General features: G+C 36.4%; 1 protein-coding gene across 3 annotated transcripts in view; it reads right to left on the minus strand.

Moving 5' to 3' along the window:
- ATR (ATR serine/threonine kinase) overlaps positions 1-13713 on the minus strand; it is a 39969-nt gene that overhangs the window by 2192 nt on the left and 24064 nt on the right. For 2 of the 3 annotated variants that reach the window (XM_064720741.1, XM_064720743.1), the window contains 18 exons: positions 13400-13564; positions 12951-13042; positions 12284-12375; positions 11742-11919; positions 10380-10556; positions 9839-9998; positions 9150-9329; positions 7709-7851; positions 7218-7315; positions 5904-6136; positions 5056-5190; positions 4231-4431; positions 3772-3915; positions 2953-3103; positions 2164-2320; positions 1885-2038; positions 832-983; positions 484-589 (listed from right to left, as the gene is read on the minus strand). In XM_064720741.1, the coding sequence (XP_064576811.1) occupies positions 484-589; positions 832-983; positions 1885-2038; positions 2164-2320; positions 2953-3103; positions 3772-3915; positions 4231-4431; positions 5056-5190; positions 5904-6136; positions 7218-7315; positions 7709-7851; positions 9150-9329; positions 9839-9998; positions 10380-10556; positions 11742-11919; positions 12284-12375; positions 12951-13042; positions 13400-13564 (2718 nt within the window). The remainder of the gene's footprint in view (positions 1-483; positions 590-831; positions 984-1884; positions 2039-2163; positions 2321-2952; positions 3104-3771; positions 3916-4230; positions 4432-5055; positions 5191-5903; positions 6137-7217; positions 7316-7708; positions 7852-9149; positions 9330-9838; positions 9999-10379; positions 10557-11741; positions 11920-12283; positions 12376-12950; positions 13043-13399; positions 13565-13713) is intronic. The other variant, XM_064720742.1, reaches the window with a different exon arrangement.

Raw genomic sequence — 13713 nt, forward strand, 5'->3', positions numbered from 1 at the left:
TAATACAGTCTTCAGCAGCAGCTAATAAAGAAACAGTATGAAATCTTAATTTTAATCACATAATTATTTATATGTACCAAGGCACATATTTATTCAATAATAAACGTCCACTCAGGAAAAGCATAAAAATACACATGGAAAGGACTCCAGATGTTACCATCACTGTAAATCTGGAGGACTCTGCAATGAGGGGTAACAAGATCCATTGCTTCTGCTGATGTTGTCCTTGACTTAGTAATACCAACAAGAGAATTACAGTCTTTTTTGTTTGGTTCTTTAGTAGATAAATTACATTTTTTATCAGTTTAAAACAATCTCTTTATAGATAAAAATTATGAACAGAGAGACAACAAAGAAGAAGCAGAGAAATTTTTAAATGGAAGAAAAAAAAAAGATGAAGTTTCAATTAGGAAATATGTAATTTGTAACAATAATGGATATTTGATGTTTGAATACTTTAGGTTGTGTTTGTTTTAAACTCACCTTTTCATTGACAACTTCTCCAGTTTCATTCACCTGGGCTTTTGTATTCCCTTTAACAGGTTTACTCCATTCCACAAGAGGATCATGGAGAAAAGTCTTTAAGACACTAAATAAATAAAAAAATTAGAAAAGGATATGATACATAAAATACATTTAATTTTCAAAACACAAACACTGTCAGTAGTTAGTGCTGAATATTTCTACTGCTTTACATTGAGCTCCATGCCATGGTGAGAGTGAGCTGCAGGACAGGCCCACGCTGGAACTGGCACATTGCCCAGCAGTTACTGTTGCACACATTTACACTAGAGCCAGGCTGGGGAGTTTGCACAAAAGCAGCGGCCATACCTCATCAGAGGCTCCCTCTGGTCTCGCATCAGCCTCAGGGTGACCTCGCAGGCCCTGCGGAACAGCCCCTCCGTGCCCATGGGGCCCATGCCGTTCACCATGTTGTGCGTGAGGCGGAAAGGAACGATCTCCGGAACTTCAAACGTTTCTCCCTTTACATTGGGGAAAAAAGGGATGCCCTAAGTGGTTTAAGCATTTTTAAAGAGTAACATTTGCTCTGGCTTTAGCTTTTTTCCTCCTGTTTGTCAGTGGCAGTTTTCTAGCTAGCAAGAGATGTTTGATCACAGTCCTACTCAGATAAGGGTAAATGACAGTGATTCAAAGGTAACATCCAAATAACCTCTTATCCTCTGTTTCAACACACTAATATAGGGTATAAAAGTTTGTTCTTAAATATAGATTTATGCTCTCATTGCAAAATGCTAACTTTTCTTTTATAATATGCAAGTTAGCTTAAAAACATTTTTAAAAATTGTTATATAGGACAATTTAGACTTACTAAAAAGAAACCAGAAGAAATAACCTAACAATATTTCTATCTCATGTATCAGAATTAAAAAGGCCACATGTCCCACACCAAAAACATCTTTCAACTGGAACACCAAATCTCCAAATCCCAATCTGGCCACAATTTCTGCTGTTTATTTTACAGAACTGTTGCAATTTTTGTGCTGAATTTGTGTGAGAGAGAACAAAAAATTCTCCACGGCAGCAGAATTCTGAATGTAGCAATTACAGTTTTGTTTGGAGGGTGATAGTGGAGAGAGGAGAGTCACAAAATATGAACAGTCTAAAATTTGGGCTGTATCCACATCAGGTCATCAGATACTGGCTAAATCAAAAAGGTAATTTTCATTGAATGCAGCACACAAAACTATCACATCCTCTTTAGGTACCCCAGGCTTTTTTGGGATATAAATAAAAGACAAAGTCAGACAAAGAACACAATGGATATGTTAAAGTAAAAACTTGAAAAAAACCTCGAGACAGCAGAAATTTATAACTTATATGCATATAATACACAGAGCACATTCAGCAAGTGGCATTTCTCACCTTGTTGAAAAGGCAGTTGAAATCCACGTGCACACACTCGCCAGTGAAGGAGTCAAACAAGATGTTCTCGCCGTGGCGGTCCCCCAGCCCCAGCACGTAGCCCACCATGGACATGACGGCAACGGAGCGGCAGTAGGCTGACCTGCTGTTGTACCTGGGAGACACAGCAGGCAGCTCTGAGGCACTGCTCACCCCTGCTGCCTCATCCTGGGCTGCCATTAACTCTTAGGGAAATACACAAACTGAATGTTCTTGAGCTGACCCAACCCAGCCACTCACCATGAAGTAGGGTCAGGAAATGTTCTAAGAAACCATTCATGAAAGACAGGAGGGTGACGAGGCAGAAGGACCTCTTTGAACATTTTCAACTTTTCAGCCAAAGGTGCTGACTTGGGAAGCATGTGCTGCCGCAGTTCTTTCCCAGTCATATAGATACCTGCAACACAATTCCTCAGTTAGGCAGAAGAATCCCCAAATACAAAACCTTACATGTACTATTACAATATGGTAAAGGAAAAATAATCTGTAAACCATGTTGGTTGTGGGGTACAGGGAAGTTTTTCCTCAAACTTCTATTGCACTGATCAGAAAGCTGCTTTGTTAACAAGAAATTCAAAAGAAATCTGATATTTTCTCTGTAAAGCTGCTGTATTCCTAACCTTGATTCAATTGTATGTTATTTTAATTATCTCACATAAATGTAACAAAAATGAAAAATAGCAAATCAAATCTAGAGAAAAAGTTCACAGTATTTTTTATTATTCAGTGCTGCACATCCCCATGCTGCTGAAACAATTTACATCACTGTATGTAGGAAAGTATTAAGATGCCTGTGGTATCAGTACTTGTAAGGAACTTGTTCATTCCAAGCTCCAGCTCTCTTCCATTTAAGAGCAAAAGTCTACCACACATATGAATAATAATACATTGCTGATAGATAAAAATACATGTGACTGCATCTTCCTAGAATTTAGCCTGACTCCTGCCATTTGCTTCACTTCCTTAAAAAGATACAAGCCCATTAAAAATATCTAAAAGCTTTTACTATATTCTAATATATTTCTTTACCTTTTTCCTTATAAAGTTTTATCAGGATATTTCTTAGCCCAGCAGTGTTATTCACCCACTCAATTATGCCACATTCATCATTTAATGGAATCACTGCGTAGGTGCGGATGTGGAGCTCTCGCCTACGGGACTCTGCATCTTTTCTTAAGCACTATTCACAAAAGGAAAATGAGATTAACACTGAACACAGATAGGATCAAAATGGATCTATAGCATTTACATTCTATCTATAACTACTTTCTAATCACACAATCTAGAATTTACAAATCTAAGCTTCACAGTCTCCAGCAGGTCAAATGAAAGCAAAATATGCATCTGTTCACCAAAGTAAATTTAAAAAAAGAGGATTTTGCAATAAAATAGTCAAATTGTATAACTTGTACATGGCTTAAATCCCTTAAAAGCAATATTTGAAATAAATCTTTTAGTGTTTCAGAGATGCTGTCATTTGCTTTAACTGCACAGAGGACATGGTACCTTAACCTTAAGCATATTGCTGAAAAGCAAAACAGAACTAAAATAAGAGGTATGGCGACACTTCAGTATGAAAAAATTAATTTACCTGTGTTTTATAAAATATATTAGAAATTACTAAACAAGAAATGCTAAGCTTGACAGCAGAAAGTCTGCAGATACTCATTTATTGTAAATAACCTGTCCTGTATATTGTAATTTGTTATTGTTTTCACAAGCCTGTTAGAAGTCATACAGTATCAATTGCTACTGTTTTTTTGCTAAAGCTAAATTGGATTTTTTGTTAGCTCAGTGTTCTGTCCTGGCCAATAAGGACAATGCACCTGATTGTCTCATTCATCTAACCTTATTAATAAGGGAGTTGAATTCCATCAGCCGACAGTCTTTTCTCAGATCATCTTTTGGCTTGCACATCATAATGTAAGATTTCCCATCTGAACCTTTCAAGGTGATCTTTTTTGGCTTTTGAAGCGAGGCAAGAATTTCCACCTAAAGAAAAAACAACTTCTTAAGTAACATCTGTATCAGATTGTCCAAAATAAAGTGTGTAATTGTAATAAACCACTGCAACCAACTGTGTTAGCACTTCCACGGTGCTGCAGCACATTAACCTCAGACCAAATCTTTATCTGATGCCAAGGGGCCACAGCTCCCTCAGGCTGCTGTGACAGAAGCCACTCAGCTTCCACAGAAGTAATTATGGAATTTCCTACTTCCTCCTCCCATTTCTAGAGAACAGAGATGTATTTGCAGCTGTGTTTGTTGAACGTGAAGTGAAAAAGCAGGTGACAACTGGAGCCTTACCGCATCATCAAAGCCTGCAATGTAGGCCCAGCAGCCTGGGAAAGGGTCATGGTTAGCATGGGTACCAGGAATTGAGGGAAGAGTTGGTATCATTACAGATTGCAAGGGAATGAGAATTTCACTGAAGGTGTGCTCTTCTACTAATCTTTTCAGTGTTTTGAAATGAATACTCATGCTTAATGTTGAGTTGTTTCCATCAACCTTGGAAAAAAAAGATGATCAAAGTTAGAAATAACCTTTAAAGTTAACAAACACTTAAAATAATACTGCCCTTTCATATTAACTAATAAATGGACTAGAATAATAAATGCTGATTGTAATAAGAACAGCAAGCTACATTTCAAATTAAACAATCAAGAAGTAAATATATCTGGCTGATATGACAGACTTATTTTTCACTTTGAATATAAATACAGAATAATGAAAGAATTCATTTAATTCTACCTTCATTATCAAGTTGATTTGTTCATAAAAGTACAACCACCCTATTTTTACAGTAAAACTCTGTCAATTAATGGGCATGAATGATATGGTGAAGTACAAAACAATGTGAAGTCCATACACTGTTAAACAAGCCATTATGTACTGAAAAGATTTTACAGTGTGTTTGATTTAGAGCTATTTTAAATATTTTACAATTTAGTGCAGCTTCTGCTAAACTGCAGTAACATTATGAATTAATAATGATTATTATTGATATATTATTTTCCATGTAATAAATTATATTATTATGAATTGGCTAATGAAAGCAATCAGAAGCAGCTTTTGCATGACATTCTTGACTAATCCCCCAACATGCAGCCATTTGTTTGTTTCTGTGGGTACCGGTTTGTTGCAGAGTTCCAGCAGCTTGTCTGTAAGGCGTGTGGCATCTCCAACAAATTTTGCTAAAGAGTCCTTCATGTGAATAGCTTTGTTTAGAATTTCCTTACATCTATTGACTCGCATAGGGTAAGAAGACTGAAAAAAAGGAAAGTTAAAATTTATTAAACAAAGATTTGAAGAATTCCCCACCCCCAGTAATTAATATTCTTTCCTTATTGCTTATCATATTTAATGTCTGGAAAAGGATTGAAATTCACAAGTTTCAATTGAAAAGCTGAAGTGGTACTGTTGGGTGTGTGGGGGTTACTTCTGAAACCATTCTTGGGAGTCATACAACATAAAGGCCAATATTCAAGAATATGTCAGTGTATCCTGAATGTTATTTCACCATCCTCAAGAAACAGTATGCAGCCCACTTCCCAGTCTGCTTTGGAATGACCTTACTGCTAAGTAATTACTTGTAATTACAGCTATCTACTAAGTTGATTCTTTGATTATAGGACTGAAAGTACTGTAACACAATTTGTAAATGCAACAAAATCTGTTGCCCATAACTACACAATTCATCAGCTATTTGTTATTCAAATTTCCTTTCCTAATTCACCATACAAGTTTGGATGCATATTAGCATTCCAATTTGGAACATTTAAACTGTAATATCTGAATTAAGACTGCAATAAAATAATTTGCAGCGATGGCACTGATATCCTCTTCTACAACACTGTATCATAACAAATGAGCCTCTCAAATCCTTCTTATCAGCTTAGAGTAAAATGGGTTATATTTACATTTCTGAGAAAAACAGTTTTGTGAACTCAATAAAGGTGTAGCTATACATATCAAGGTACCTTGGACACAGCAGTCATCATCCACATTGCTTGCTGTGGATAGGCTAAGAACACCTTAGCAACAATCACCATCAGAACTGCAAAGACTTCATCATGAGAATGGCAGATTCGGGAGATGAGCTGAGAGAAGGCTGTCAGGAACTGGTAAGGTGCCAGGTGATTTGTGTGCTCTGTAATCACCTTGTTTATTTTAGCCAGATCATTTTTCATTTGAACACGTTCTGAACGACCTGCTGAAAAATGAAAAGACCATATTCCTGGTTCTCCCCACTGGAAATGCAAAGTCATTTAAATCAAGGCTACAGAGTAATATTTTGTTGGCAATTTCATAAGCCAAAAAAAATGGAAGGCAACTAAAAAGTTCCAACTGTAAAATTCTTTTTAACACAGCATACAGTGACTGAATACATTCGCTATTTAACTAAGCAGAATACCAGGAAATTAAGTCTCCTCACACTCCTAAAATGACTTCTCTAAAACGATACAGTGCATAGAACAGGCTAAAACCACTCCATGTATTTGCCTGAGAAAATGATTCCAATGTTCTTTGGTGGAGAGGAAATGAAGAAAAGTCTTTCCATGGGATGAAATTAGCACATCTGCTCCTAGCTCCACCCCTGTCCCTGAGGAGCCAGCTTGAGTTTCACACCAGCACCTCAGAGTGCAGGATTTGATGTGCCTGCAGCCAACAGTGGACCTAAGTGTGTAGAATGAGGACAAGATCAAGGAGCACACCTGTCTGCTTCACTCCACACCTGCAGGCAGTATTTGCAATTTTCATTTGTACCAGAATCTCCCACCCAAAGTGCATCTGTGGTGTTAGTTTCTCATGCCTTCATGCTGCTGCCTAAAAGATTTTTTTTGCCCCTTTGTTACAGTAAAATGAGGTGGAAAATTTCAGTAAAATTCCTTCAAAGACTGGAACCAAAACAAATTGGAAAAAAACCTCCAAGGCCTAACACTTTACTGCAGCAAGTGCGTACAAAACTATTACTAACCACTCATGAGGCAGCTTAAAAGTGGTGACCAGGGGCATGCAAGGATTTTCCCTGTTATCTAATGCCTTCAGTTACCCAAGGAACAATGCTGTCTCACTATGCACTTGAGAAAAATTCTGGAATATTTAATTAAAATAATTAATACTCTCCTGCATATTAACATCCTGTATTTTACAAGAATAGTAGTACTTTCTTGTTTCCATATAACCTCATGCAATAAATCTAAACAAAAAACTGTAAATCTACTTCACGGTTCTTTCAATAATCTATTCAAAAGAATGACATGGGAACTATGTACTGGGAAAAAATGTTCTACCTTTATCACATTCATATGCTTTTGCTCCAAAGTCCAGCCATAAAGACAGCATTCTTGGCATTGACTGATAAATGAATTGGTTTCCATACTGTAGAGACCTGTGATTAAATGTTTAAATCAAAGAATGATATATATTAGAAGTAATACAAATTTTACATTCTCATTTGTTTAATATTCCATTTTAACTTTAGAAATTTATGTCAGCATTTTAATGCATTTGCAACAACCAAAAAATATACAAAGGGTTTCTTTTTATTACTCAAAACCACAGATTAAATAATTACTTGTCTGACAAAAGACACAATTGGTTAATGAGAAGTAAAATTAATTATGTATGAAAACAAAAAGGAAGGATGTAGTACTTTGTTTTACTATAGTGCAGAAAAATTGGAGTCAGAATTGGTGAAAGACAATATATTCCTACAGAAATGTTTTTTTCCCCAGTATAATTGTCATCCTTTTACAGAAAGCAAGCCAAGTTCCCCTCTAACCTCCCAAAGTGATGAACTATGTATCTAATCAGATCTCCTTGTTTTTCCATCTTGTTGTCAGTTACCATCGGCATCAATTTATCATAGTATTTTGCAAGATAAAAATGTCCATCTTCCCATTCTGGTAAGAAAACTGTAACATCCTGCAACATCAAAATGAGACAATTACTTCTGAGAGGATGCTAACTTAAAAATAATAAATAAAAATAAATCTTTTCAAGAAACAATCTTGTATTAGTTATGTTGTGCAGAGTATGTGCAAAATAGTTATTAATTGTTAACACTGTAACTCCAAAATTCTAATTTTGCCTCAAGATAAGTGCCTCTACAAACCAGAAGACCATGCATTTAGGTTTTGGAGGCAGACAATTCATGATAAGAGATTCCTGAACTAGGAAAGATCATAGTTTCTTTAAAATCAGGTTCCTGATCCTAATAACTCAGTACTGGGTTTCTCAGAGCTTTTTGAAAAGTGAAACACTATGATGTTAACAGTAGGACCCTCTCATCTTCCTGACCTTAATGAATCTATGATTCCCTATTTTTCACATTTCTCTTTTCCTTCTAAATCATGATGTTTGAAAGAAAAACAAAAAATTGTGTGACATGTATTAGAAAAGAAGTCATTGGTGAGAGGGACATCCCTTCTCTAATAACACTGGCTTCTTTCCTGTGCCTATACTTAGCAGAGAGTACTGAGTGTTAGTGTTTTCATGGAATCCACTGAAATTTCATTTGTTTATATTATTTCAACCTTCATTTGAGTTGATATATTTACATTTTTCTCTAAATGACTTTTACAAAAGTATGTTATCTAGTAAGACAGCAGTAACTCTTAGCAGTATCAAATACCAAAACTTGGAGAGGAGACATGCTGCTTTTAAGGAAGCATAAACATCTGCAGCTCCTACTGTTTTAGAAGGCAATAATAATCAATGCCACCAAGTGTTTCACAGGTATCACAAGATGAAGCATGCAGTGCTGTGATGTTTAAAAGGTCATACCAGTTGTCCCTTTTCCTAGTTCTTCAGAGACTGGAAGCACATTTAAATCACACTTACAAGTCACTACCAGAGAGAGAAATAACACTGAAGAGTAGTGCAATGGATCACCAAGTCAACTCTGAGAGTTTGGAGTAGTCCATTTTAGTGAGGAATTCTAATCTGTGCAAGCGTGAGAAAAAAGCCATACTTCTGTAACTTGTTTATTTAAAAAAATTATATGAACTGTAGTCTTCCCTGTACTCATGTGTTACATTTAACCTGGTTAAGACAGGTAAATCTTAACAAGAAGAATTGCTTCCCTCCTACAATGGATGCACTGTTTAAAAATCCCATCTATGTTACACTTGGTTGACACTGAGGAGCAGAACAGCAGCTTACTTAAAGAATACATTATCATTCAAAGCTCCTGCCTTGTTAACAGCAGTATTCTAGATTACCTTATACTTTTTCATGACTGCATTGCTTTCAAAGTTAGCAGTTTCTTCCATAAATCTGCCCACCAGCAGCATTGCCCGACCATGGATGAGCTGATTTTTGCTACTGCAGGGTGCTTTATTTTCAGGGAAGCACAACTCAACTCCCTTCTGGAGGACAATTAGTGCTTCATGAACTTCACCCTATGGGAAAGACAGAAAACATTTCATATACTTTAAATAAGAGAGATGCAAAACTTCCCTCTAAGAGTTGCTTTAAGGCAAAGCTGTGTCCCCAAATGGCTTCTAGGCCATTCTGGCTGTGGTAACTGAATATTACTAACTTCAAATGCTTCCTGTATTCCATGTTATCTCAGCATTGTTGTGCCTTTAGGTGTAACACAATTATTTCTATCGTGTTTGCTGCCTACTTGCTGCTTTTAGTTAAAAGGATGCAAATTAAGAAGAGGTGTACTATTAAAAGAATGTAAATTTGCCAGGTAATCCACCAGTGTTATCCAAGGGTGCCAGGAAGGTCAGTGGATACAGAACAGGGCTGACCAGCACCTGGATATCAGCTGCAATGTGCTGACAGTCCCAGCTGACATATCTTGTTTTACACATGCTGATTGTGTGCCTTTTTTTCTTGAAGAAAATTAAAAATATTATTTTCTTGCAGGTAGAAAACTAAATTCCATTTTTGTTTACCTTACCTTGGACCAGAGCCACTTTGCTCTTTCTACATAAAGCTCTGAGAGCGTTGATTCCCCAGCATTGAGCAGAGCATTATAGGCAGTCTGGTGATGCCCAGCTTTCCTTGCAACTCTGGCACTCTGGAGCCAACATTGTCCAACAAGCTCACTGTAATCCTGGCTGCAGGGACATTTTTGCAAAAAATAAAACATTTCCATTTTGAATGCTACTTTAAAATCTGAAGTAAAAATCAATGTGTTGAAACACAAATTTCTCATGAAATTATATGCTACATAATGATAATTTAAAACTATTTTAATACATTTGTTTCACCTTTTTTTTCCATTTAGGCCTAGAAATAGATATACTTTCTCCCTGTTTCTTGCTTCTCTTGCCTTTAGACACTGCTTCTCCTCCTTATTTTGAAGGTACATAATATTGGAGGACTGCTTTTGTCTAGAACAAATTCCCTGAGTTTTATTGTCTCTCTTCTAACACATATATGAAAACCCAGAATATAACTGAGCATACAACACAGACAAGAAACAGTCATGTCCTCACCTTTTACTGAGACTAAGCAAAGCCCTTCTCAGTGCTAAAATGGGTTCTTTTGCTCTGTAAGAGTTTTGGGTCATTTCAATCCGAGCACACCAGTTCAGGGAATCTCTGCTGTGGTCACCATCTGCTTGCTGAAACATTGGCCCAATACTGTGTTCCAGCTCACACAGCATATGCAACCTGTGTTAGCAAAATAAAGGCAAGAAATTGGTGAGAACTGGTTGCTGTTTGAGATACATGCAAATCTTACAACGTTTTTGCAATTTTCTTTCTAAAATTTGATCCTGTAAATAATGTCACCCAGTAGGATTTATTCTGAAAAGCAAAAACGCAGCAAAAGCAAGCACACAAAATCCAGGATATTCCTTTGTCAAGCTGCTGCACAGAGAAACAGTGCAGGTCACCCAGAGATGAAGTCAATCTTTAGAAAGAATATTTCTATTACCTTCAGCAACAATTCTTCAGAAAATATAACATTTTCAATACATCCCATTTTAAAAGCAATATACTTTTACTTAAAGTGAAGTTATTCCATTTATTTAAAAATATCATTACTGTGAATATCTGTCTCTGTAAAGATGGAAAGCTGAGTGGTTGTAAATGCCCCAGTTCTCACTGGCAGAGAGAAGTGGCTACAAATCTAGTGGGTACATCTGACAGAGAAAAAGTGATCCTTGAAAGGCTCCCAGGTAGCCTGGATCAGTGGCTGAAGGAAACTACTTTGAAACACTTCTTTCTCAATCCCCAAACTTAATTTCCCAAACAACACTGCAGAAATTACCAACAGAAAAGAGAATTAAGAAGTAACTAAAACATGCACTGCAACTGGCTTCAGCCAATATCTTGCCATAAGAATGCATTTACAGTGCAGAGGAAGTATTAAGTCTTTTTTTCAAAAAGGCTACTCACTTTTTAGTCTACTGCAGCCAAATTAAAAGTTTAATAATAAAGAAAAAGGAGAAAAGAAAAGGGATGTGGTATAATTCTTACTGCTCTTCCTTGATAATAAAAGGGAGTGCTTTTCAGCCTCCATAGAGATCAAAAGCAATGCTCTTAAGTTAAGGGAGTTACTGGCCTATTTATACTACTCCAAGCATGGAATTAAATTGCTGGTTTTTATTACCTGATGTTTACATTTGCTTTGCTAGCTGATTTGGAAAGACCATACCAAATAGTTTTATGGGGAATGTTTTTCATGGAGGATAAATATAAATTCCTAATTAATCAAAGGTTTTCCGTTGGATAAATATAAAAGTAAAGGTGACAAAAAATGTACCATTTACTGTAGAAATGCAAAATTCTCGCTGCTGCATACTTGATTACATGGTTTGTGAATTTAAAAATAGTGTCATGAAAATGAGAAACCTGATAATGTGTTCATATCCTCGCTGATAGGATCCTCTTTCAAAGCTTGCTGCTGAGAGGGGCACAATCTGCTCTGCTCGAACAACCTTGAGCGTCTCATAAAAAGCTGCTTCATTTTTCTTCTTGGCTGATAACAACAAGTGTCCCAGTCTGACACTCCAAGTAGTTGACTTCACATCTTTGGGGAGAAATAGAAGATTCTGCTTCTTTAAGCAGCTTAACCTGACATGCTAATTTGTCTTAACATGCTACTGAAAAAATAAATTTTTCTCAGAAGTAATTGCAGGTTATTAACACTGTATAATTCAACTCCACAATCCACCCAGCCAGATAGACTCAAAAAAAGTCACTCAAAACTTCTGCTTAAAAACTGCACAGGTTACAATCAAATTCAGTCACAAAATCCAGAACACAGTCAGAACCAACCCTCCTACCAGTGAAATCCAAACCAAATGCCCCTTGATTCAAGATGATTAAACTAAAACATACAATTGTTCAGAAAGGCAATGAAGTATGAATAGTTTTATGTAATGATAAGTTACCTGAAGCCAAATAATTTTCCAGTAAATCCCATTGTGATAGTTTCCAGGCTGCTTCCACTCTGTAAGTGTTCAACTCTGAAATCCATTCAGACCTATTAAAGAAAACAAAGGCAATACAATTTTGTGCTGTCTCCTCTCAGTATGTTAATCCTACATTACATTAGCAAGTGTTCTTTACATAAAACTTCTCTTACTTGAAAAGAAGCAAGATAAGCTTGCTTCTAAAGAAAGTCAGTAAAACCAAAGGACATGCACTGATAACACATAAGATCTGTACAACATGATCCCACAAATGCAAGCTCCAAAGAGTGTATTTCACTTCTGTGGTACATCAAAAACTACCAGCTTTTAATCTATCCACCAAACAGACTACAGAATACCAATGGAATCAGTGACATGGGAAACAGTGCAAAAATCCTGTCTAAGAAATTAAAGCACATACCAACACTGCTCACAGAACAGACAAGAACTATGAAAATTTCTGGACTTCTTGAAATAAATAATTTATATATAAAGCCCTCAAAGTTTTCCAGCTTCACACTGCTAATTCAATTATGTTTAATAAGCCTCAAATATTTGATAATGAGCAGAAATGGCTACTGAGGCAGAGATTGATACCAGAGCTTCATATTATTCAAATGAAGTGTGTATTAGATGCTTACAGTACCTGTTTGCAAGCACTCCATTGACCTGAGTTATTACAGCAGATAACTGACCAAGGCCTAACATAGACTTCACTGCACCATGATAGTGAATGATCTAGAAAGAGGAAAAAAACCAAAACAACAAATGAAAACCCTACATACACATTAATTAAACTCATGGCAATCTGAAGGAAGAAAAATGCTCATTTGGGTGCTTTTTAAAATATTAAAAGGCATAACTAATTGCACTGTAAGATAAATGAACATTCAAAAAATCCAGTAAGAGATTTGTCTCAGCTCATAAGCCACTTCCAACAGCAATAATTATTTGGCAACTGGCACCATAAACACTTAGATTCCTATGTTACTTAAATATTCTGAAGAAGTTTTTTTTCCTTGGTCATCTGTGAGCTAGAAAGATTAAAAATAATAATGATATTTAATAAAAAAGAGAAATAAGGTTTTTATTTACCTGATCAGGTTCCAGTTGGATAGCCCTATCATAGCAGGCTGTTGCATCTCTCAACAAGCCAATACTTTCATGCTCCAGGATTTGTTCTTTGAGAGATGGCTCTGCCTTCCGAATGGCGCTCACCCCAGCCACTCCATCTGGCTCGTGCATGGCTGCATACAATTTCTGTACACAAACAGAATGGCATGTGGCCATTAAAAACACTCAGCTATTTCCTAGATAACCTGCAGAATCACAGAACTCCTTAAACATGGGGCACACACTACTCTGTAGGACTCACTGGCAATCAATTTTTATTGAAGATGTCAGTTTTT

The sequence above is a fragment of the Zonotrichia leucophrys genome, chromosome 9, assembly GCF_028769735.1.
Source record: "Zonotrichia leucophrys gambelii isolate GWCS_2022_RI chromosome 9, RI_Zleu_2.0, whole genome shotgun sequence".
In the NCBI taxonomy this organism is placed as follows: domain Eukaryota; kingdom Metazoa; phylum Chordata; class Aves; order Passeriformes; family Passerellidae; genus Zonotrichia; species Zonotrichia leucophrys.